This window comes from Manacus vitellinus, unplaced genomic scaffold (genome assembly GCF_001715985.3).
Source record: "Manacus vitellinus isolate BGI_N305 unplaced genomic scaffold, ASM171598v3 scaffold_34_pilon, whole genome shotgun sequence".
NCBI lineage: Eukaryota > Metazoa > Chordata > Aves > Passeriformes > Pipridae > Manacus > Manacus vitellinus.
The window spans coordinates 1,401,684-1,425,276 of record NW_021940488.1 but is presented as its reverse complement, the minus strand read 5'-3'; the positions used below and the strand labels follow the sequence as shown (position 1 = coordinate 1,425,276).

Below are 23,593 nucleotides of genomic sequence, written 5' to 3'. Positions count from 1 at the left end.
TTCCATGTGTTCCCAGCCAGCCCAGCTTCCAGCAGCATTTCTCCACCCTGGAAGCTTGTGGAAGAAGGAGTCCTATTCCCTTTTGAGGGGGACACTTCACACTAGCTGACAAGAAACCTCCAAGGGGAATTTTATTGAAACACAAACACTAGAAAGAGAGCAGTACAAAAATAACTGAGCTCTGTTGGCATCAAAGTCTGTTCTCCAAAAGGTGCAGGACATAAAAATATACAAAAATAATTTAGGATAAAAAAAATTCATCTTTCTAGTCCCCCCCCTTTTGTACACCCAGCAGTGTTTTACAGTGCCCTTGGCCTGTGTTCACACAAGCATTTTGGGCATCTCTAGAAGCTGCAAATTGTGCTGCCCACCAGCTATTCTTGAAAGGGTGATTTCACAGGAATACATCCCAAAATTAGACTATGTGGAGAGGTCATGGGTCACCCACAGGGGTGCGTCTCTTCGGGGACCTGCCCCTGCAAGACACACAGTCTTGCAGCTCCCTGTGGGTGATCAAAGGCTTTAAGCCCCTCTAATTAGGGGATGCAAATTAACCAACCAATTGGGCAAACTAAAAGCAGAGCCTGAAAGCTGTGGCTTTCACCTCCCCTCTACTGGAGGACCCAGAGGTTGGGATTGGGAAGCTCCGCTGTGGATGGTCTCTCATGAATGCTATTCCTTCTTGGAGAGCTGAGCTGAGAAGATCCTGGCAATTCTTTGGGCTTCCTCTTCTGAGAGGTTGGGTGTGGGCTTGGGATGATTTGGCCTTCGGTATGGGATCCCCCCTGGCACTGCTCCGCTCCTTCTCTCCTGTGGAGAGAAGGGATTAGGTGTGAGAACTCTGCCAGCATCTGGATTTGGGTTGTGGCAAACCACGGGGAAACCAGTTGAATACACAGGAAAAACCACCACAATGAGAAAGGTCCCAACCCTTTACTCTGACTTTGTGAAAGTCCATCCTCAGCTAAAGACTCCCTCTGTGAAGCCAAAGGAATGACACTGGTGTAGTCACTGGGATCTGACTCTCTAATTGGCTTTCAATTATTATTTCATTTCTTTAATTTGCAGAACCCTAAAGACCAAACCCCCTTGCAGTGGAGAGGCAATGCTCTGGCACAACAAATCCAAGCTGGCTGACAGGACAAGGCAGCGAATGGGTTTAAACTAAAAAAGGAGAGATTTAGATATTGGAGAGTGATTCTTCCCTGTGAGGGTGGGGAGGCCCTGGCACAGGTTGCCCAGAGAAGCTGTGGCTGCCCCTGGATCCCTGGAAGTGTCCAAGGCCAGGTTGGACAGGGCTTGGAGCAACCTGTTCTAACAGAAGGTGTAATGAGATGAGCCTTGAGGTCCTTTCCAACCCAAACATATGATTCCAGGACAAATGGGACAGTGTAATGGACTGATTAAACGATGGAGTCCGCTTCTCCATCGTCCCGAGCATGGAGCTAAAAGGCCTTGATGCCACAGCCGGGCGGCTGCAGGAGCCGAGCTACTTGCCAAAGCTCCAGGAGGCAAGCCAGCAGAGGCAGGCAGACGAGCAAAAAAAGATAAAAACTTGTTACAGTCAAGAACACGGCCAGGAGTTACTCTCCAAAATAAGGTATGCCAGGCAGATCTTGCTTGGAGACTGGGGAACCAGCCAATGGACACTCAGGGCCCACCTTGGTACCAGGTGACCTTTGCTGGGATACTGGTGAACTGGCCAGTGGGCATCCAAGGGCTACCATGGTGAGGGTATTTAGGGCCATGCCCCCTGCAGGGGCTGTTTGAGGACTGCTGTGGGAGCTGCTGCCACTGTTACTCTGCCAGTTCAGCTCCTTCCTAGGAGGCTACAAGGCAAGTAGGGAAGAAGACCAGCTTGCAAGCCAGTGGCACTTCATGGTGGTGGTAACTCCTGTTCCCTGTGCTTTTAACAGTTACCCTTAGCTTTTCCTACTTTTCTGTTTTCCTTCTTTCTCTCTGCTCTTTTGTGTTACAAAATAAAGTTGAATTATCGTTTTGGGATCCAGCATCTGGCCTCGTTTGTGCCTTAATCTCGCTTACAGGAATGTTTTAGAACCTGGTTTCCCTCTGCATCTAAGTGGATCAGAACAGCCAGGCTCAGCTGAAGGGACCCCAAAGGAGCATTCCTCAAGAGGAAAACCCCTGGATTAAGCAGTGTCACCTCCTCTGTGGTTTGTTGGCAGCCTCCCAGAAGCCTGGCTTTGTCCCAGATGTTCCTGTAGCACTAAAGACAGGTAATTTCAGCTACAAAGAAACTCATGTTTCTCCCCAGCGAGAGCCAGCTCATGCATATGAAGCACTGAGAAAGCCATGATCTGGCTTTGGGAGCCTTTAGAGGATGAAGCTGCGGGGCCAGGAAAGGCTCCTGGAAAGCTGATCCACCAGTCTGGCCTTTCACCTACATCACTGCTTCTCTGAGTCCCAGGAAAGGTCTTTTGAGGTGACCAGCTCCCTCCCAAGAGGGAGGGACCAGGATTCTGTTTCAGTGAGCTCCTCTCTGATGTTTAGAGGCAAATGGCTTTTTTAGGAACAAGCAAGTCCTTGTGTTTGGTTAACTGTACATTACAGGCTCAAGTGACAGTGTGCAGATAAATATACTTTAAAACACTTCCCATTTTATCACACTGAAATAACATACATGGATAATTAGGAGAATCTTTGCTTTGTTCTCATTTCTTCTTAACAATTCTCCAGGATGATTTTCCTAAAACAAAATGTCAGGAGCCAAGAGAGGTTAAATGCAGACCTGGCAACAGTGGAAGCTTAAAAATCAGCAGAGAGAGCTGCTCTCTGCAGAAAGCACCTCTCTTGGATAGTGCAGGACTGCAGAAAGCACCTCTCTTGGATAGTGCAGGACTGTCCAGAGAAGACCAAGTCAGTAGCTCATTCTTCCCACACTGTTTTCTGCCCATGTGTCCACAAACAGCCAAAACATCAGGAGCAGCTGGAGAGGGGCAGTAACCAGACTCAGTGCTGATCCTGGAGTTCATCACTATGCAGCTCTCTAGAAAATTCCACAAATCTACTAATTAACCCTGTTTCAGAGGTGCATGAAACTGCACTTCCCACCTCTCACAGTTCCCCTTTTCCATGTGCCACACATGTTGTCGTGCTCAGCCAGGGATGGAGAGCCAGCACCTCTTGTTTTGAAAGTGAGGAATAGAATCCCAGACTTGTTTGAATTGGAAGGGACCTTAAAGATCACCTTGTTCCAACCCCCTGCCATGGGCAGGGACACCTTCCACTAGACCAGGTTGCTCCAACCTGGCCTTGAACACTTCCAGGAATGGAAACCATGACACAGGAGCAGGTGTTTGATGCTATTTGACCTCACCAAGGTGAAGGAGAGCAGTTTGTTTGCTCCCGAAGTCAGTAAACAAGGTGTGCTCGAAAAACACATCACTAACACATTGTTTCAGATAGAAGGGGCTAAAATAGACCTCCTCCCATTTTCACACCTCCGTTCCAATGTGCAGGATGCAGAGGTGTTAGGATGTGTGTATCTATCCCAAGGATGTTCCTAAAAATGAACTTCCAGCTGTGGGAAAGGTTTAGCAGCTCTCCTTGCTGCTTTTCTACACGTACAGGCATGAATCAAAGTGAGAGAGGTTTAAAAGCACTGTTAACACTCCCAGCTCGCACAGATAACCAGAGTCATGGATCATGCAATTGCTGAGGTTGGAAAAGATGCAAAAGATCATCGAGTCCAGCCATTCCCCATCATTGCCAAAGCCACCACTAACCCATGTCCCCAAGTGCCACATCCACAAGGGACTCCAGCCTGTGCCAGTGCTGGACAACACTTTTAGGGAAAGAATTTTCCCAATATCCAACCTAAACCTACCCTGGCGCAACTTGAGGCCATTTCCTCTTGTCCTGTCCCTTGTTCCCTGGGAGCAGAGCCCAACCCCCACCTGGCTCCATCCTCCTGTCAGGGAGTTGGAAAGAGCAAGAAGGTTCCCTCCCAGCGTCCTTTTCTCCAGGCTGAATTCCCCCCCAGTTCCCCTGTTCCCGGTGCTCCAGACTCTTCCCCAGCTCCATTGCTCTTTTTTTGGACATCAAACCTCCCTTTTGATCCACCAAACAGGCAGTTTCTACTCATCAGTTTTCACCTCCTGCATATTTTCCAGAGCACACATCCAAAATGTTGTGTTTACACCACTCCTCACCCCAGGAAAAGGCTCATCCAGACTCCGAACTGAGCACACACAGAGCCCATCCCAGGATTCTCCCTCTCTCTCTCTCTCTCTCAGACTTCAAGTGTCTGGTGCTCAGGCAGGAAGCTCCCACATTCCATTGGGAAAGGGATTGTGCACTGAGGATCACGCTTCACTTTTCTTTTTATAGGAATGGCAGTGACACTGACACCAGCTGAGGATTATCCAGGGGCTGGATTAAAGCAAACAGATCCATGAGCATTTTATAGGTCATGGAGAGGGTAGGGTTTGGAGCCAGGGAATATTTCAGGACTGTGGCTCAGCAGGTTTGCTGGTGGTTGTTTGTGCCCAGGGATGAAGGAGAGCAAACACGTGTGTTAACAGGCTACAACCTCCCCTGGGAGTTGCACCTATTCCTGCTTTCCAAGCAGGAAATCAAGTAGACCCAGCAGATCAAGAAGACACAACACAACCAAAAAAGGATGTTTCGGCTGTTGCTGCCATGGACATTTTTAGAACATATAAAACCTGTTATTGTGAATTTGCTCAAGGCTGTGTCTAATTCCCACTGAAGGTAAATCTATCTATATACAAATAAGAATTTTTCTAAGTAAAACTGGTTTTTTTATCCTTTTGGAATATTCCTAGAGGTGAGGGGGGAAAGAAATAAAAAATATTTGGAGTGGGACTTTTGACAAGGGCTTGGAGTGACAGGACAAGAGGGGATGGCTTCCTCCTGCCAGAGGGCAGGGTTAGATGGGATATTGGGAAGAAATTCTTCCTGAGGGTGGTGAAGCACTGGCACAGTTTGCTCAGAGAAGCTGTGGCTGCCCCATTCCCGAAAGTGTTCAAGGCTGGACAGGGCTTGGAGCAACCTGTTCTAGTGGAAGGTGTCCCTGCTCAAGGCAGGGGGTGAGACTGGATGAGCTTTAAGGTCTCTTCCAACCCAAACCACTCTGGGATTCCATGATTCTTTTTTAGGCTGTTTGTTGATCACTCCCAGATAAGATGATGCATTGATTTCCCTCTGTATGACCTACAAAACAAACACTCTAAGGAACCCTTATGTCACTGGAAACAGTGTCCTTGACGAATCAGAACAGAATAAGGCAGGATCTAATAGCTCTGAACTCATGGAACCCTGTGGTTTAACACTAATACCAGTTTTATTTGAATTCCCTCTCTGGGCAGTTCTCAGCTGAGTGGCTGGAAATACAGCCCTGAAAATGATTAATAATTAGATAGACTATTAGCAAGGCACTATTTGGATATAGCTAATCTCAAACCAGCCTCATTCCAGGATTAGCTGCAGCACTTGTAGGGTCTGCTGAGACAGGACTCTGTTGTGCCTCGTGCTCCATCAAACACCCTGTGTGAAGAAAATTTGCTGCTGCCAATGGTAAAACAGAGTTCACCAAAACTGCTTTCTCATAGTTTTCATTCTAAGTGGCCTTGGGAACATTAGTTTCTAAACCTGGGTGTTTGGTTTCTGCACAGTTCAGCCAACACTGAGCGTGACAGCATGGCTGCAACCCGAGCTGTTCTCTGAAGATCACCAGACTCCTCTCGCTCACATGGCAGCTGGCAAACATCTCTCCTGGCTTTTCCAGTGCTCCTGCCACCCCTCTCTGGCTTGTCTGACTCCCTGCTTTCCCAGTCTTCCCTCACAGATTGATGAAGCAGTGGTGAGGTGGGATGGCTGGCAGCATTTTGAGACAAAAATGCTGTCTCATCTCCTGCTGTGAGGATGTGGGGACCTCAGGAGGTGCTGTGGCAGCTCAGGCCTCAGCCTGGATCTGTGACCACCTTCCAGGGGTCTGAGTTTTGCAGAGCCTCATGAAACCCAGATTTTTTTTTTACTCTTTTTCTCCGTCAGACTCAGGCTTCCAGTTCTTGAGATCCTTCTCTTCCACACACTGCTCTGAGAGGGGGCATGAGGATGGATTTTAAAAATGAGAGAGTTAATAAACTTTTCTGTAAAATCATAGACTCACTAAATGTTTTGGGTTGGAAGTGACCTTAAAGCTCATGTCCTTCCAACCCCCCTGTCATAGGCAGGGACACCTCCCACTAGACCAGGTTGCTCCAAGGCCCATCCAACCTGGCCTTGAACGCTTCCAGGGCTGGGGCAGCCACAGCTTCTCTGGGCAACCTGTGCCAGGGCCTCACCACCCTGACAGCAAAGAATTTCCTCCTAATATGCAACCTAAATCTCTCCTCTTCTAGTCTAAAACTGTTCCCCCTTATCCCATCACTATCTCCCTGTGTAAGAAGTCGCTTTCCCTCTTTTTTATGAAAAGTACTGAAAATAAGATTAATATGTAGACCTCAAAATGACTGAGCCACAAACCTCTTGCAGTAAATAAATATTTATGCACATAAAAAAGTGAACCTCAGTAAAACACAGTTTTGCTGCAGGAGGAACAATCATGCCAGTTATTCTGCTATTACCTGTGTCGCAGAACAGTTACTTGATGCCTCTCCAGGAAAGCCTCTCCTGCTGCAAATTCCCTCATTTCATCCTGATGAGCACAGACAACACACCTATGAACACTGAACATTAAAAATGATCCTGACAGAGAGAAAAGGGATCAGGAAGATTCTCCTTGACATGATTTGGAAGCCACCACCTCTAAGCCAAGCGCTTGCAGGCAAAAGAAGAGAGAAGTACTTCTGTTCCTGCTTTAAGGAATGGACTTAAGTTTGACAGTGAAGGAAATGGCATCCCATACTTACTTTCAGAACCATGGAAGGATGAGAAGAAGTGCTGAGCAGTCTCATGGAGGCTTCCATCTCCTGGGGCGGGAGGAAGAAGTTCGGAACAATGACAGGATCAGATCTGAGCAGAGCTGTTAAGGAACAACCTTTGGCAGTGAGTAGTTGCACACAGCTCCAGATGTGCAATAAGCTTGTTAATGGATCCCAGACAGTGAATCTCATTCATTTAAATCAATATTCTATTGTTCTGAATGCCTGGTTCTCTCACAGAGCATGGAACACCGACCTGATTTACAGCAGTACCTCACAAATCTGTAGAGCACTTCATCCTGCAAAAATTCCAAGAATGCTTAGTGGAACTGAGTGCAAGATTTGGGATCTGTGCAAGAAACGTTGGGAAGTATCTTAAAAGCAAAATAAATCACATTTCTTTTCACACAGAAGAAACACAAGAGCTCTTTTACATGGAGAAAAACAACATGGGGAAAAATGCAAGAAGACACATTGGAATTACAAGATTACAAGATCACAAAATATACTGGTTAAAAGCTTCAAGAGAGTTATCACTACATTGTGTGAAACACAAGTAACAGGGTCTTCATTTCCAGGGAAGAGCTCCACATAGTGAATTTCTCTTTCCCGAGGCCAGGGACTGTCTAAGTAAGCAGGAAGACACGCTCTGGGAATGCAAGGAGTGTTTAAGGAAAGAGTAAAAAGGATACAAAGTGATTTTTGGTTTGATGGAGTTTTCTGACCCTTCCAGTGGGTCTTCACTGGCGTCATCAGGAAAACTCTCACTGTTTCTTTCCGAGCCAGCTTGGGTTGATACACTCCTAACACAATTCTCATCAGAGCCACTTCCTTCCTTGTCACGATGCTCTTCATTTAAATCCTCTGCGTTTTCCTCCTCCTCTCTCCCTCTGGTTTTTGGGTTGATCAAATCCATGTCTCCCGGGAACGGCAGTAATTCCTTGGAGCCTGCATGGACCTCGACATTCTTCTTTCTGGGTTCAGAGTTAAATGCTCTGTCCCAGAGGCTCCGTCCAGCAGGTTGAAGGGGCTCCTTCTCTGCTGTTTCCATGCCGCTGTTGAAGCTTTGGAAGCCTTCCGTTGCTTCCCAAGGACTCTTGCCATTCCCACCAGCATGGGGGCTCGTGGATGGGCTCAGGGCGGTGAGCTCGCTCTGGTTGTCCCCTTGCAGGATGCTGGTGCTGCTGTTTTCCCTTTGGAAACAACCCACATCCATGGAGTGCTGATCTCCAGGCCTGGAGTCCACGGAATGCTGCTCAGCCCCCTGCCCAGTTTCAGAGATCATACTGGACCAGGGACTCATCCTGTCTGTTACGGTTGTTATTTCATTGAGAGTTTGTGGCTCTATAACATCTTCCTCATATTCCTCTTCACTGTGTGGCTGGATGTCAAAAGCACCTTCATCGTCCTGGATATAATCCACTGGATGCTCATCTTCAGGGACAATGGGGTCTAGGAGTTTGTGCAACATGTGTCTCTCAAACACAGGTCTCCCAGAATTGCACGGCTGCTGTGGATCGCTGGAAATTCTGGGCGGGTCCAAGTCCAGCCGGCCTTGATGGACTTCGAGTCTGGCTCCTTCCTCCTTCCAGCTGGATGCATCCACAGCACCTGGCTTCCTGCTGCTGTCTGGATGCACATTAGAAGCTTCTTTGCTATTTTTAGTTATGGTCTGTAAGTCTGGTTAACAAAAAACAGCATCAGTGAATGCATGGAGAAACAATTCAGCTTACAATTGATTTATTTTGGCTTTCTCCAGATAATCCCAATGAAAAAGGCAAAATACTGGCTCCAGGGAGACTTTAGAGCCCCTTCCAGTGCCTAAAGGGGCTCCAAGAGAGCTGGAGAAGGACTTTGGACAAGGGTATGGAGTGACAGGACAAGGGGGAATAACTTTCCATTGTCAGAGGGCAGGGTTAGACGGGATATTGAGAAGAAATTCTTGGCTGTGAGGGTGGTGAGGCCCTGGCACAGGTTGCCCAGAGAAGCTCTGGCTGCCCCAGCCCTGGAAGTGTTCAAGGCCAGGTTGGATGGGCCTTGGAGCAACCTGGTCTAGTGGGAGGTGTCCCTGACTATGGCAGAGGGTAGAAGAACTGGATCATCTTTAAGGTCCCTTCCAACCCAAACCTTCTGTGATTCTATAATTCTATGATTCTATTGGTATTTTGGAGTGGTTAAATCCAGTTTGGACAGTTCACAGCACATGAGAAGGAAAAAGAAATAATCTAGACAGGAAAGGTGGGCAGGATAATCTTTCCACCTTTCCATTCCACAGGTTCCCCAGTTTTGTGCACACAGTTGTTACTGATATTTTCCAGCTTCCAGTCGAATTTCCCAACTTGGATCAAATGATAGACAACTGTTAATGAAATATTTGTAACACAGGAATTCACTGTTGCTCAGCTGTGGTGGTAAAATTGTCAGGGCTGCAAACAGCAGGGCTGTGTTTCCTAACACAGACCCTGAAAAAGGGGATTGGAATTAATTAAATCTATGCAATCCTGAGAATCTCTAGGGATTTTACAAATTCCTTAAAAAGCCACAATCACGTTTTTTTTTTGGCTCCTAGTGAGCAAATCCTATTCACAGCTCGCAGTGTTAGGTAAAATCGTAAACAATTCCGAGGCAAGTCCTGCTCCAAGGGAATGGTGGAGGACATTTGGGAAAGGAGAAGGAAGAGTCTGAGGCAGATTGTAGAGAAAAGCATGTAAAGAAGCAGAAAATCAATTACTAAGGATAAGAAGGGAAATAAAAAGAGCAAAACTTGAAGAATAAAGAGAAAAAAAATAAAAGAGAAGTTTAGGTGGTGATACAAGAACAGCAAATCCTGGCATAAAAGGGATGTGCCCTTTAACTCCATCTCTTGGAAGGGCTGCTTCCCTGTAGGGAGCCACTGGCAGAAAAAGCATGGAGTAACTTTTCCACTGGCAGCAATTGTAGCTCTGAGCTACAGTTCATTCTCTATTCTGATAAATTATTTTAAAAGCATCAGCTCTTAAATTGATTTCCATGTCATTTTGCTACTCACAGCAACAACTTACCATTGATTAGACTGCTGACCTGAGACACCAACTGACTGGATTTTTCCAAAAGATGGCATCCTTTGGGATCCACTTCTCTGCTCATGGAGCCATGATGGTCCCTCTCCTGCTCCTTATGGCTTGGTTTGGATGTGTTGCCGTAACTGAAGTCAGGAAAAGACCTGGTCAGCTTCTGGCTGAAGTATCTTTGAACCTCATCCAGCTCATTCAAGTTTCTTCTGGAAGCAGTGGTAAGAAATTTGGTAAGAATGGGATAAAAAAGCCTGTGGTGAATGGGTTTTAATTGTATCTTTCCAGTCAACAGCATGTAAATATGCAAATACAAGATTAAAGGTTATTGAAAAATAGATCAGTAGGTAAATGTTGAGATTGCTCTAAGTAAGAGGATAACACTCATGAACAAATCCTGAATTAGCCATGAAACTTGGGCTGGAAGTTAAAAAAAGAGCTAGTTTTAAACTTATTTAATCAAAGCAGTTGGATTTGAGATGACCTTCCAACAAGTCATAAAGTCAAGAATATTAATTGATTTTGTGTCTGAGCTTGATAAAAATCTGAGGATTCCTACCTGCATAAGATCCAAGGATTTTAAGATATATTGCTTGTGGTAGCAGGGGAAGAGATCAAACACCTCAGAAAGTCTCTTTCAGTCCTACAGACTTTAATACTCTTCTAAATTTATACCTGATTTAAACCTAGAATACAGTCAGAAGAAAAGTGCTTCTAGCAAATAGAAATGCATCCTGTTGGGAAAGAATAACCTGCTCCACACACCATAAAAACGCTTACAGGTTATCTTTGTAAACCAGTTCAGTGGACTGTTGTCTTCATGGCACGTGTTGTGTGACAGGACAGATAAATCCAGGCACTCTCTCCTGATTTGGAAACACTGCTAATGCTGTTTCACTCCAGTCCTTCGAAATTGGATCCTTCACTTCCAAGCTCTGCTCTGCAAACCCAAGGCTTGGCACTCCCTTGTAATTTTACCTGAGGGCAGTGAGGAGACCGGCACGCGATGACGGTGACGCCGAGTCCAGCCTTGCTGCCCGCCGCGTGTTCCCCTCCTGCTGCAGGGATTCGTGGAACCTGCGCACATTCTGCATGTGCTCTTCATGACGAGGCGTGTGTGTTCCAGGCGCACTAATCCTGCTAAAAACAGCCCTATGTTCAACGCCAAAAACCAGGTTGAAATCTCTAATTGTGAAGAGTCTGCCAACTAAGAATATCCGGTGTCTTGAAATCCTTTAAAGAGGCACAATTAATTCTTTCAAATGTCTATGGGAATGGCATTTACACCAAAATCGAGTTAATGGTGTGGTTGGGAATTCTCCATGCCCACTGACAGCTCCCACGCTAGCTCAGATCCCATAATGGTGGAGCCACGATCCCTCTAAACTTCAAAGATACATGTGGGAAAAGGATCATCTCTGTAGGCTAATTAAACAAATCATGAATTAAAACACTCTATCACTAGTTAAATATATTTGGTGCTTGTTTTAAGGAACAGAAAGCAGGAATTACTGCAGGATATCTGACAGTCTTACTCCTGGAATATGTAATACTACAGCATTTTACCAGCTATCATTAACTGGTCATAGGCAGAATTTATGGCAAAATAAAGGGGATATATCAGGAATACTCTCTCTTAACTTATTAAAAATAAAAGTAAAGACAGACACAATCAGAGCCTGGAAGAAGAACCTGCCAGTTTTAGGAATGGCATCATGTAAATCCTAATTTACAAGGGTGTAAATGAAAATATCAGTGAGAAGAAAAAGAACATCTGGGTTGTGTCGAAAGGAACCTGTCCCAGAATTGCAATCTCCTGTGCTGCCCTCTCACTGGGAAGGGGAATTTCCTCTAGTTTTTAAGAACAAGACCTTTGACAGGGTTTGCCTTTTTCATCTGAGCCCTGAAAATAATCAAGAAGGTTGATGGTCTGTGGACTCACCACTCTTGGGTAGAAACACTCACTTCCTTTGACAAGGAATTCAGCATCTTCTTGGAAAAGTTTGCAGCATTACCAGGAAATGGTAGAAAGCTTGCCTTCCCCTAGAATGAAGAGGAACACTGTACCTGAGTCTTCCACAGCAGGAAAATAAGAGAAATTAAAGTATTATCTTGCTGAACTAACAAAACCTCACATTTTCTAAATAGCTTTAAATTTTCAGTGGATTTTCCAGCACTGGGCCAAAGTACCATTTCACAACACTCTCATTTCAGACACTTCTGTTAATTCCTCCCATGTATCAAAGAGGAAACTGATGAAAAGTAGGATAGGGGCTCCATTACAAGTGTATAACACACCCCAGTGTATCTGGAAAGTCCAGAGAATAAAGAAAACCCCAGAAGAAATGACAAATCTTCCAGAAAAACAGATTCCTGCCAAATTAGAAATGAAAGGCTGAATTTATGGTATGTTTTTGGCCATCAGCTGCCACCCAAAGCAGCAAACAGAACAGAACAATGCCAAGCTCCCAGACATCCAAGCCCACACTATTTAGATTATTACCCTAAAAAAAAATCCAAACAGCAGAGTGAAGCTACTGGGAATGTCCATGACTTGGTTTGAGTGCTGTAACTAGTGTTGGTGTGCAGCTCCCACGGACACATGGAACAGAATTCCCAAGGAATTAAGTGTTTCTGATACCTTTACACAGACTGGCACATGAGAATGCTGTGAATTTGCTCAGAAACCTGGAGACTCGGTGCTAATTAGGAGGAATCTGATTAAACATCAGAGGGGAGGAAATGGAAGCACGTACAGAGGAACTTTCCGGCTGGGTTCGGGCCCTGGCCTGTCTTTCTTCTTTGAGATTATTTATGTTTTGGAGAGGAGAAATGGCTACTTTAATCTGTCCTCGGCACTGCCCACTGAAATCTGTGATGTTGTACCACCCACACACAAGCTGGAAGCCGGAAAGGAGAGGGGAAAGGTCCACGGATGCAAATCCAATCACTCGCTCAGTCTCTGGAGAAGAAGGATATAAAACACATATTCATTGAAATGAAGCATTTTCAGGAATGCTGAAACACAGGCAGCTATACAGCCCTTATATTATGTCTTGGAAATAGACCCAATTTCCAGAACAACCAATCCTATCCAAGAAGAGGATGTTATTTGGTTATCTTATTTAACTAAAAATGTCCCTGCAGAACCAGTGAAAGCCCAGGGAAGGGAGAGGGATTGGCAGGAGTATCACTGTAAACACACATTACTCTGGCTAATACAGAGGAAGGCTGAGGAAGTTTATTTTGGAAGCAAAAATCAGACAGCTGAACTTTAATATTAAAAAAAAGAAATAAAAGTATTTGGTTACAACTGGTTATGCTTCAACCAACTGCAGAGCCAACAAACAGCATGTTTGACAAAAGAGACAGTAAAGAACAGAGTAAAGAGTTTCTTTGACAGAAAGAACACAGTAAAGAATTTCCTTCAGTAGGAAAATCCAACCTCTAAAGTGCTGTCAAAATAAAACCTGAAAGAATACAAAGAAACCAAACCTTGTAAGATGATTAATAGGGAGAAGGAGGATGCCAAGGGCCGGGAAATCAGTAGGTATTTCTCTCTAGCATTCTTCTCGTGCAAGGTAAAAATGTCATCACAATTCTAGTCTTTGATTTATTTAATTTATTTTCCTTGAATTAAATACAAGTAACCCAAGGAAAGGGATGCAGAGAGACACTTCTCTCAACACTGTACCACAAACTTTACCTGCTTTGTGCCACACTTTGAAGACCAAGGTTTGCTGTGGATCCAGCAGAAGCTCTTTGGATAATCTGTTAAGAACAAAAATCATAATATTTTATGCAAAACAGGAAAAAGAAGGAGTACAGTAAAATGCCTCTGGAGTTTCAATGCCACTGTATCTACCCAGTTTCTTTCTGGACTAATAGGGGCAGGAACAAAACAAACCCCAAAATTATTGAGCCCTCAAAGCATAACTATATTTACTTGGTTTGGGTTTCTGCTTATTTCCCTCTCCTCACTCTTGCTGCATATTTAAAAGACAGGACAATAAAACCATGAAGGAACAGAAATATGCTTATTTCATGACTCAACAACACAGTGACAGCAAAGTACCAAGGTCATGGTTGAAAGCTGTAATATTTGAGGTTCATTCCTGGAAATAAAATAAACCCAAACTGAAAATTGAACTGTCAAATTGTAGAATAGTTTTTAAGTTGTTTGAAGCAATTCAGGTATTAGAAACACCAGAAGAGCCACTAGATTGGAAACACAGGTTTATTCCTGAATATTCCTGAATATGCATGACTTGATCTGCTGAGGTCTAGAGGAAGGTGTCCCTGCCCATGGCAGGGGGTGGAACTCGATGAATTTTAAGGTCCCTTCCAACCCAAACCTGTGATTCCATGACATGCATGTCCTTTTCACACTTGGCCTGGCTCTCAGATCCAGGGTGTTTCTCTGGGAGATCCCATTTCTTACCTGGCTTGTTCCTGGAAGTCCCAGACTGGTGAGTCTGTATTTTCTACTACTGGAGTAGTTATTGGAGCATCTGCACCAGCAACAGCAAATGATACACAGCTACTGGGGGCTGTTACTTCCCGTTCTGTCAAAGGACTTCCTAAAATTACACAGAATTAAATACAAATTTGTTATCAATAGTAATAATAAAAAAATCTAAAGACAGTTCAGCAATTAAAACCAGACAATTAGCAAGGAAATCCACCATCTAGAAAATACTTCTTCTCATTGGTGGAGCTGAAAGCCCTTTATGTTTACAATGGGAGCAAATATTACATGAACATTTACAGAGCAGATACTGGAATATTCAAGGGAGAAATGGAAAAACCCTTTGCCCAAGATCATCTGAGAGGTCAGAGGCAAAGCTAGGAATAAAATCCAGGTCCACAAGACCCTATCCAGTGCTTGAGCTACTCTCCATGCTGAGCCACCTGTTTGCCAGTAATAAGGAACAAAGTTCCTTCTTGAAACCAGCTTATATTTGTTTCAGCGTATCCATTGCCTCTCAATTAGTTACTTCCAAAAATCCCCTAAAATGGTAAATTAAAAGCAGAAATATTGCAATGTTTCTGCAATATTCAGAAGAAACCTCCTTTATCTCACCAGAAACTTTGCAGTAGCAAACAATGTCACATCAGTTTCCCAAAGACTATGAATTCCAGAAGATTCTACAATCATTACAAAAAAATCCACTTGTAGGCCTCAGAATCTTTTGGAATTACACACACTTAAATGATGGTTTATATTTGACTTTTAGTTGTGTTCTCAGGGGCAAAAAGCTGAATTTTCAATTCATGTCATACTTTCATCCATGCCATATTCATGGCATATCACCTGGAGGGTGAAACCGTGGATCTTAACAGAGATGTTTCCAGCAAACTCACCTGGGATCAGTTCCTTACTCCTATTTGTATTTTGGCCCAAGGTGAAGGCCAGAGCCCCTGATGTGTTTGAAAGGGTTTAACCCATCTTGAACAAAGACATTTCTTTATAGACCAGGGAAAAGGCTCCATAAACCCATGAATTCCCCAACTACTCCACATCAAAACCCAAACATCCCCTGCCAGGAAGGAATATTTTAATACACTCAGCCTAAATTTCAAAGCAAAGGGCAAAGTCTTGGGTTTAGTTATTCAGGTAAGGCTTAACTTCAGAATTCAGCTGTCATCTGTAACAGGGAACATAATGTTACTTATATTTTGGATTGTATTCATGGAGATAGGCTGAATAGTTTAATCTCCTGCTTTTCCTGTACTTACACAGTGACTGGGGCTGCAAGTTCCAAATTTTGCTGGAGTATGAACAGAGGAAAAAAAAAAAAGAAAGAAAAAAGAAAGAAAAGAGAAAATAAAAGAGGGGGGTGGTGATATTACCTTTTAAACTTAGATGCATTGCTCTTTCTACAAGGATATTGACAGCAACAGTGTTTTCCAGAAACATCACATCTTCTTCCTGTGGTTTGCCATTGGTGATTCCTGGACTTAAAATATCCAGCTGCTGATTTTCAGGGACCTGCTGGCTCAGATCAGGGGGTTTCCCTGTGCCTTCATCCTCACTGCTGCTGCATTCCTGGGCACAGGGAATTCCGCTGGGCAGAGCAGCAGGAGTGGGAGCGAGGCCGACGTGGACACGCACAGCAGCTCCTGCCAGGTCTGCAGCGTTGCATCTGAACACTGGATACACCCCTGCAGGAGAATCCACAACCAACCAGCTGAACAAGCCAAAGGAAAAGCAGGAGTTTGGGAAACAGCTGGTATAGTTCACTACAGCAAAGATCTCCTAGCAGCCCAGCAAAAGGAATTTTGATTTTCAGTGTAATTTCTATGCGAGGTGTCAGAAGGATCAGCTTGGAAAGGTTAAAATCCATGACCAATCCCCCAAATTAAGTAAACCTTCATTTTCCCCCTCGCAGCTCAGATTACTGTTTTAAACCACATCAACTTCCTGAGAGCCCTGGGAATAGTGACTCTGCATAATTGTATATACACCTATGCAGAATACAACACATACCCAGAATAAAAACTTGTTTTAACTCTTGTACCTTCTCCCTTTCCTGAGTGCATTTAAAAGAAGAGCCAATGACCTGTCCACAAATCTACCTGGTGGAAGATGGGTACCATAAAGCCATAAACTAAAACACAAGTTCCACCTCAACATGAGGAAGAACTTCTTTCCATGGAGGGTGGCAGAGCACTGGAATAGCTGCCCAGGGAGGGCATGGAGTCTCCCTTTCTGGAGACATTCCAAGCCCACCTGAGTTCCTATGTCACCTGCTTAGGTGACCCTGCCTTGGTAGGGGGTTGGACTGGATGATCTCCAGAGGTCCCTTCCAACCCTGACTATTCTGGGATTCTATGCAGGACAAAGCAAAGCTGTAAACATTTTGCTTAAAGTGACTAGAGAAGGAACCAAATTAAATCACCAATAAGGAGGAATGAACATGACCCTGCTTCAGGAACTCACCACTAACACTTAGTGTTCTCCTTGATCTCTCTGCCAATGCTGCGAGGTCGACATAGGCAGATCCAATCAGACGATCTGTATCAAGTGGTCTTTCCACCTCATCTTCTTTGCCATATGCCCACCACACCTGGATTTCTAATTTCTCCTCCCTGAAGAACCACAGCAGCCCTTGGCTCCTTCTGAGCGTCACCTTGTTTGGCTTCTTAAAGTTCACTGTGACATTCTCTGCGTCACTGCTCAATTTTGGCCGCCTAAGGCAAGTCCATGTGGCTTCCTGGTTGTACAGCTTATACCTGAGGTAGCAAAAAGTGCTTTTATCGAGGTGTGTCTGGCCTGCCAGCAGCACACAGTGGAGTGGCAGCCACACTCTTGGGGTGGAGATGGTCACAGTCACTGGGTTGGCACTCTGCTCCCAGTCTTTGCCCTCCTCCATGCTGTCTTCATGGATCTCCTCACTGCTCCATCCCAGGAGTTTAGCAGTTTCCAAAACACGCTCTCTGTCATCCCAATGAGCAAAGGTAACAGAAAGTTCCAGCCCCCCCACAATGGCCTGTGTGATGTTTGTGCAGTGTGGAGGCATCGGATTGTTGGAGAGGGTCACTGGGAACCAGCCTGAAATACCTTCGGGAGGAAAGATCACCATTAGACTCATCCTGCCCTTTGGAAAATGTCAGTGAAGAATTGTCACCTCTCTGGCCACCAGTCAAGGACCAGAACTTGAGGTGTTTATTTCTCATTTGGAATTTATGAAATAATTTCTAAACTGAAAAAGCAGCAAACTATTAGACTTCAGAAAATTTCAGTAGTTCCAATCCCAAAGGCACTTTGCTTTCCATTTCATTTACAATACCCATTTTACAATGAAGCTACATACCATGGATCTCCAATTATAAAATTAGGTATTCTCATTTATTTCCTTCTCTCTTCCCATTAAAAATAACCCCAAAATTTTGTGTTGGAGAAAATAAGAACTATACTGAACTTAAAGCAGAAATAACCAGGGCAATAATGAAAACATCATTACTACAAAACAAAATAATCCCAAACTAACACTAGGTAGAGGAGATCATGAGTGGAAATGGTATGTGAATAATTTTTTCACAGATATTTCACAGAATGTTCTGAGCTGGAAGGGACCCACAGGGATCATCGAGATATTTTAGACCTTATTTAAAAAAAACAACCAAACAAGTTAATTCTACTGTTTTCTTATTATCTAACACCTTTGTTTCCAGCTTTGACATCTGAAAAGCAATCACTGATCCTCCACTAAACACTACAACTCTTGCACTTTCCATCTTAAAGGTAGAAAATAAACAAAATAAACAAACTAAATAATATCCTAAGGATTGTAGGTACTTGTTTTAGCTGAGATGTGGTTAAATTTCTTCATAGTAGCCTCAGATTATTCCTTCAGCTACTATTCATCCTGCATCCCGAAAAAAGATCTTCAAACAACCTTTATATGAATTTTCTAACACAGGATTTTTAGTGAACACATGGTCTGAAAGAACTTTGGTCTAAAAAAACCCCAGACAAATCACAAAATGGGTTTGATTTCATTTCATTCCAAAAATGGGAATGAAATTTGTTTTAAGAAATTCCAACAGCATTTGCACAGAATGTCAGCAGTGCAATGCTGCTGCATTACCTGATCTTCTTGTCAGCAGGTCTCTGGTTGGAATTGTGACTGTCCCAAGGAGATAATCTCTCGATGCCCGATCAGCCAATCTGTCAGTGGCTGGAAAAGAAATGATTTTGTAAATACACCATACTGGAACTCAAGATTTAGTACCTCCTTTCAAAGAAAAGCTCTGTTGCCTCAACAGCAAATAGCTCAGCTGTCATCCAGAAAACACTTTTAATCCTTTTAAATGCATTATCTCTTCATCTAAGAAATGATCCTGATCACCAGGAGTCTTAAAAACTCTTTGCACCAGGGGAACAGTCTCTCCCAAAGCCAGTTCAGATAATTACTTCTAGTATCACAGAACAGGCCCTGGGAACATTCAAATTCAGGTTGCCCTAGTGGTGGTTGGCCCTGCTCATTGCAGGGGTTTGGACCAGATGGTTTTTGGAAGTTCCAACCCAAACTATTCTATGATTTTATGACTATTCTCTTTTCTATACTAAAAATTAAGGGGATTTCTGCAACAGCATTCAGTCCTTGTTACCACTTGTACTCCTCACCTGACTTGGTGTTCTGATGGTAGATAGAGAAGATGATGATGCCAGACTGCAGGAGTTCCCCCAGACTAGAGGATTCTCCACTGCTTTTCTGAATGATGAGGCTGCAAAGAAACTCTACATGATGCTCAAACTCTGGGCAGAAAGTACAAGCCACGGCTTGTGTGTTTTGTGTCTCTGCCTCAGGCAGGAAGGAGAGGAGCACAGAGACATAAGAATTCACTCCCACACCTGCATAGTACTGGACTGCAGGGTTCTTTTGTGCCACAGCTCTTCATTTATTATGAAAAAAAAAAAAAGAAAAGAATAAATAGAATTAATATAATGTACAAGGAATCTAGGAGTCAACACAATTAAAGCAAAGGTTTTAAGGCCTCATGCTGAAAAGATGAGACAGAACAGTGAATGTCTAAAGTCCAAATAGATGTGGGTTCTGGTTGCATATTATTTGTCATCTTTTTTTTCATCTGAACAAACTAGGAACAGATAGGAAATGGGAAGAGGAACTATTGCGAGGTCCATCGCTGATGGCTGTCCTCTTACCTGTGTAAGTGGTTGAGAAATTACTCAGCACCCTCAGAAATACACTGTACTCTAGAATAACTTCCCAAAGAACCTGCTCCCTGCTCCAGAAGGGAGCCAAAGGCCAAGACAAATTATTTTTACAGACTAGCAAAAGGAGGGGAAATCTGCAGATGGAATCATTTACAAGTAAACCAGACTCAGATATTACTGAGGTCATACACCTGAACGATGAGGAGTCTGAGGTCATCTCCATCACTTCCCTGACTTTGGCAGGGATCCTCATCTTACAGGGTCTACTTGAATTAAGATGGATCAGGAGCTCAGCAATACTGAGAAAGGGTCAGAACATTGCTCTGGAATGAAAGAAGCCATCCTTCTCTTATGGAATTGACTCTAGTGTTGGCTTTTCTCTAATTCTTGAAAATCACATATTGGAACTAAATCCAGGTGATCCTATGCACTTTGAGCAGCAGCCTTATGGTGGAAAGGAACGTGTTTCATTTATTAGTTAGTTTACTGAGGTTCTCACAGTGAAATGCAAGAAAACAGAGCTCAGCTAACTTTCAAATACTATCAGTAACACTAAAATCCAATGTCCAAATAGGTATTGTCTTATATCAATTTTATATCAGCCTATGATGTAGAAAAATGTGGAAATGTAGGAAATTGTGCCCTTCCAATCTTCATCCCTCACTGGACAAATGCTACCACCCTGTACTGCAGTTTCAGTGACCAAAATAACCACTGATGGACTTTATAAAGGTAATTTTCCTTCAGAGCAGAACCCACTTTGAATCTTGGTCTCTGCAGATGGAAAGCTGTTCAGTTACAATTCATTCCAATCTCGTGCCTCAGCCTGCTGTCTCCAGATAAAGCTGTTTCAAGTGAAAAATGGTCCTTTTTGAACAAGGCTTTACCTGGCTGCTGCTTGCAAACCTGCTGCTCTGTGTATGTGTACAGAAAGTGAAATGGTTTGAGCAGTTATTCCTGCTTTTTTCATGGATCGTTGGTATCTCACACTCACATCGAGCAAACCTGGATTAAATGGAAGAAAGGAAGGAAAAAAGTGGTCTGGTTTTAATACAGTTACATCCAATACAATCAATATTTAGCTATACCTCTTAATACAAGCCCTCATATTTGCACTATCAGAGCTTTAAAATACCCTCCTCAAGCATTTCAACACAGCTTTTTATAGCACTGCAGTGACAAAATCTTCCAAGAGATGTTGGAATGAACAGATGTTCTGCTGCTGCATGTGACTCACCTATTACAAAGTAACTGTGGCACAGTGACCTCACCTGTCTGGCCCCAGCTCGTTTCACAGCCCTTTTTTCTAAGAAGCTGCCTCATAATTCCTTGTGGCCTTCCCAGAGCTGATGTTTGTGTTATTTGAAAAAGCCATGAGAGAACTTAGAGATGTCTCTGCTCACATCATAAACAGCCCTTCTTCAGATCCCTTTTTCCCTGCCTTACATAGCAAGTTTCACTACAGGCTGTAGCTTATTTGTCAGGAAAGTATTTTGATACAATTTTTTGGGAATTTGAGGGTTGCCCACGCTTAATCCCTGATTTTTCACTCATTATGGCAACAGTGAAAAGCTGGAAGGAAAAACACTCCTGGTTGGCTTCACTTGCCAACAAAAATACATACTTTTATTTGCCTTGGAAGCAAATAGACTTTATTTTTACACACAGAATCAGTGAATTGATTAGGTTGGAAAAGACCCATAAGATCAGGGAGTCCAACTGTTCCCCCAGCACTGCCAAGGCCACCACTAACCTATGTCACCAAGTGCCACAGCCATATGGCTCTTAAATCCCTCCAGGGATGGAGACTCCACCACTGCTCTGGGCAGGACAACTCTTTTGGAGAAGAAATTTTCCCTAATATCCAACCTAAACCTCCCCTGGCACAACTTGAGGCTGTTTCCTCTCATCCTGTCCCTTGTTTCCTGGGAGCAGAGCCTGACCCACACCTGGTTCCACCCTCCCATCAGGGAGCTGGAGAGAGTGAAAGAGTCCCTTCTGAGCCTCCTTTTCTCCAGGCTGAGCCTCCCTCAGCCACTCCTGGTGCTCCAGACCATTCCCCAGCTCTGGACACGCTCCAGCCCCTCAATGTCCTTCCTGCCATGGGGGGCCCAGAAATGCCTCCAGGACTGGAGATGCCTCAGCAGTGCCCAGCACAGGGGCACCACGTGCCCTTGGCCTCTTGCCCACCTGGACACACCTGGGCTCATGTTCAGCCACTGTCACCAGCACCCCCACGTCTTTTTCCAGCTTTCCAGCCACTTTTAGCACTGCATGGAGTTGTTGTGAGCCAAGTGCAAGATGATCTGTCCCATGACCTTCTCCGGCACTGAGGTCAGGCTCACAGGTCTATAAGTCCCTGGAACCTCCTTCCAGCCCTTCTTGTAGGTGGGTGTTACTTTTGCCAACTTCCAGTCAGCTTGGGCCTGCCCAATATCCCTGCTGCACAGTGAAATCAAGCTCCTCCTGTTTGCTTCCTTCCCAGGTGTAGAAGCAGTTCAGCTGGGCTGTTGATCTCGACATCCTTTCTGTGGGAGAAGCTCTAATTCTTATGTGACCCTGCTCATGCACTTCTGTGGTTCCTAATACATCCATATCCCTTGTGTCTTTGCACCCCCATGGATCTTCATTTCCTGCTTCTCCTGAGGCAGCACGATGAAGGACTTTACCAATACACACACCCCTAGGCTTCTCTACTAAGCCTGGTTTTACCACATGAAGTGAAAACCCAAAGGCTTCCTTACCTGAAGACCGTGGATGAAATTCCTCTGAGGTATCAGCCCGGGGGACCAATGGAAGATTAAAAGTCTGTATCCCTATTTCTTCCCGATGCTGCATAGTTACCATGGCACAGAGCCGTGACAAAGGCAAGGTCCCTTTCGCCACCAGCTGGTCTCTGACATTTGGGTAATAATACCTGAGAAGACACAAAGAAGCAGCATCAACATTTCTCTCACAACTGCACAGAAATCAACTTTAATTTGTGTGTCTTCAAACCCTAACAAGTCTCTAGATAGTTAAAATCTCGAGGAAATGAATTTCCACAGGAAAAAGAATCAGTAAGTGCTTAAGTTAATGCTATGAAAGGAATCAAATAATTTCATATGAAAGTAAGTAATGAATAATAATGAAAGGGAGTAGATAATGTTATAAATATATTTTTTCACTGGTTCTAACAGGTCAACAAGCAGAAACTCCACTAAAAAATTGGCATCCCAAATTAAAACTAGAGAAGGATCTGGCACCAAATATTCTCCACTCTCAATTTCCATCAATAAATGAAAATGCCTCTTGAAGAACAGATTTGTGGTATCACTTTGTGAGTGTAAAAAGTTACTCCAGACCTTTTCTTACTGTGTTACATGGCTTCACATTAATCCTGAAGCGAGTTTTGGCACTTTATCTAATAGACAACTTGCAGTAATTCTCATGTGACTTTGCAAACTTTAAAATGCTTGACTTGTTTACTACAGAATGAACAGATTATTGTGTTTTTCTAAAGCTATTTGTCTTCATGACTTCTGCTTCCCACTAATGATACTTAGCTTTGGTTGCCAAAGAAACAATTTGAACTTACAAAACATTTTATATAATTTCTTTTATAGTATTTCTTTTGTAGTAGGAAAATAATCAAACCAAATACAATGAAATTATACTTTCAGGGTGCTATTAAGTAAAATGTAGATGTGTCAAGCCTTTAAACACTAATTTTAGATTGTTGTGCTGACAAAAAAGTGGAAGAAAGCAAACTAAGAGCATACATTTTTAAAAGAAATTGTAAAAAGAACAGAGTAATTAGCACTTTTGGGGAGGAAAAAAAGGCTTACAGGTTGGAAATGCAGATATTTATCATCAAATGTCGATGACCTTTTAATTTTTTTCAGTTATTATTAAATAATACTGTGCAATATCCATTCCACAGCTTTTGAATACATCTCTACCTGTATTGC

The 23,593-nt window shown here is 43.7% G+C and overlaps 1 protein-coding gene and 1 long non-coding RNA gene across 2 annotated transcripts in view; one reads left to right on the top strand and one right to left on the bottom strand.

Annotated features, from left to right (window-relative positions):
• Positions 1–112: 112 nt before the first annotated feature.
• Positions 113–23,593, bottom strand: part of C2CD3 (C2 domain containing 3 centriole elongation regulator) — a 40,969-nt gene continuing 17,488 nt past the window's right edge. Inside the window, exons 18-32 of the mRNA XM_025895576.2 lie at positions 22,388–22,560; positions 20,531–20,648; positions 19,092–19,360; positions 18,553–18,642; positions 16,902–17,522; positions 15,812–16,123; positions 14,400–14,538; positions 13,665–13,729; positions 12,715–12,920; positions 11,904–12,001; positions 10,937–11,098; positions 9,950–10,167; positions 7,601–8,588; positions 6,897–6,999; positions 113–810 (exon numbers count right to left, since the gene is read on the bottom strand). Of these exons, the coding sequence (XP_025751361.2) occupies positions 673–810; positions 6,897–6,999; positions 7,601–8,588; positions 9,950–10,167; positions 10,937–11,098; positions 11,904–12,001; positions 12,715–12,920; positions 13,665–13,729; positions 14,400–14,538; positions 15,812–16,123; positions 16,902–17,522; positions 18,553–18,642; positions 19,092–19,360; positions 20,531–20,648; positions 22,388–22,560 (3,700 nt within the window). The 3' untranslated portion in view covers positions 113–672. The remainder of the gene's footprint in view (positions 811–6,896; positions 7,000–7,600; positions 8,589–9,949; positions 10,168–10,936; positions 11,099–11,903; positions 12,002–12,714; positions 12,921–13,664; positions 13,730–14,399; positions 14,539–15,811; positions 16,124–16,901; positions 17,523–18,552; positions 18,643–19,091; positions 19,361–20,530; positions 20,649–22,387; positions 22,561–23,593) is intronic.
• LOC108640471 lies at positions 4,599–6,142 on the top strand. Its single transcript, XR_001921204.3, has 2 exons — positions 4,599–4,734; positions 5,658–6,142. It is a non-coding gene; the product is annotated as an uncharacterized LOC108640471 (long non-coding RNA).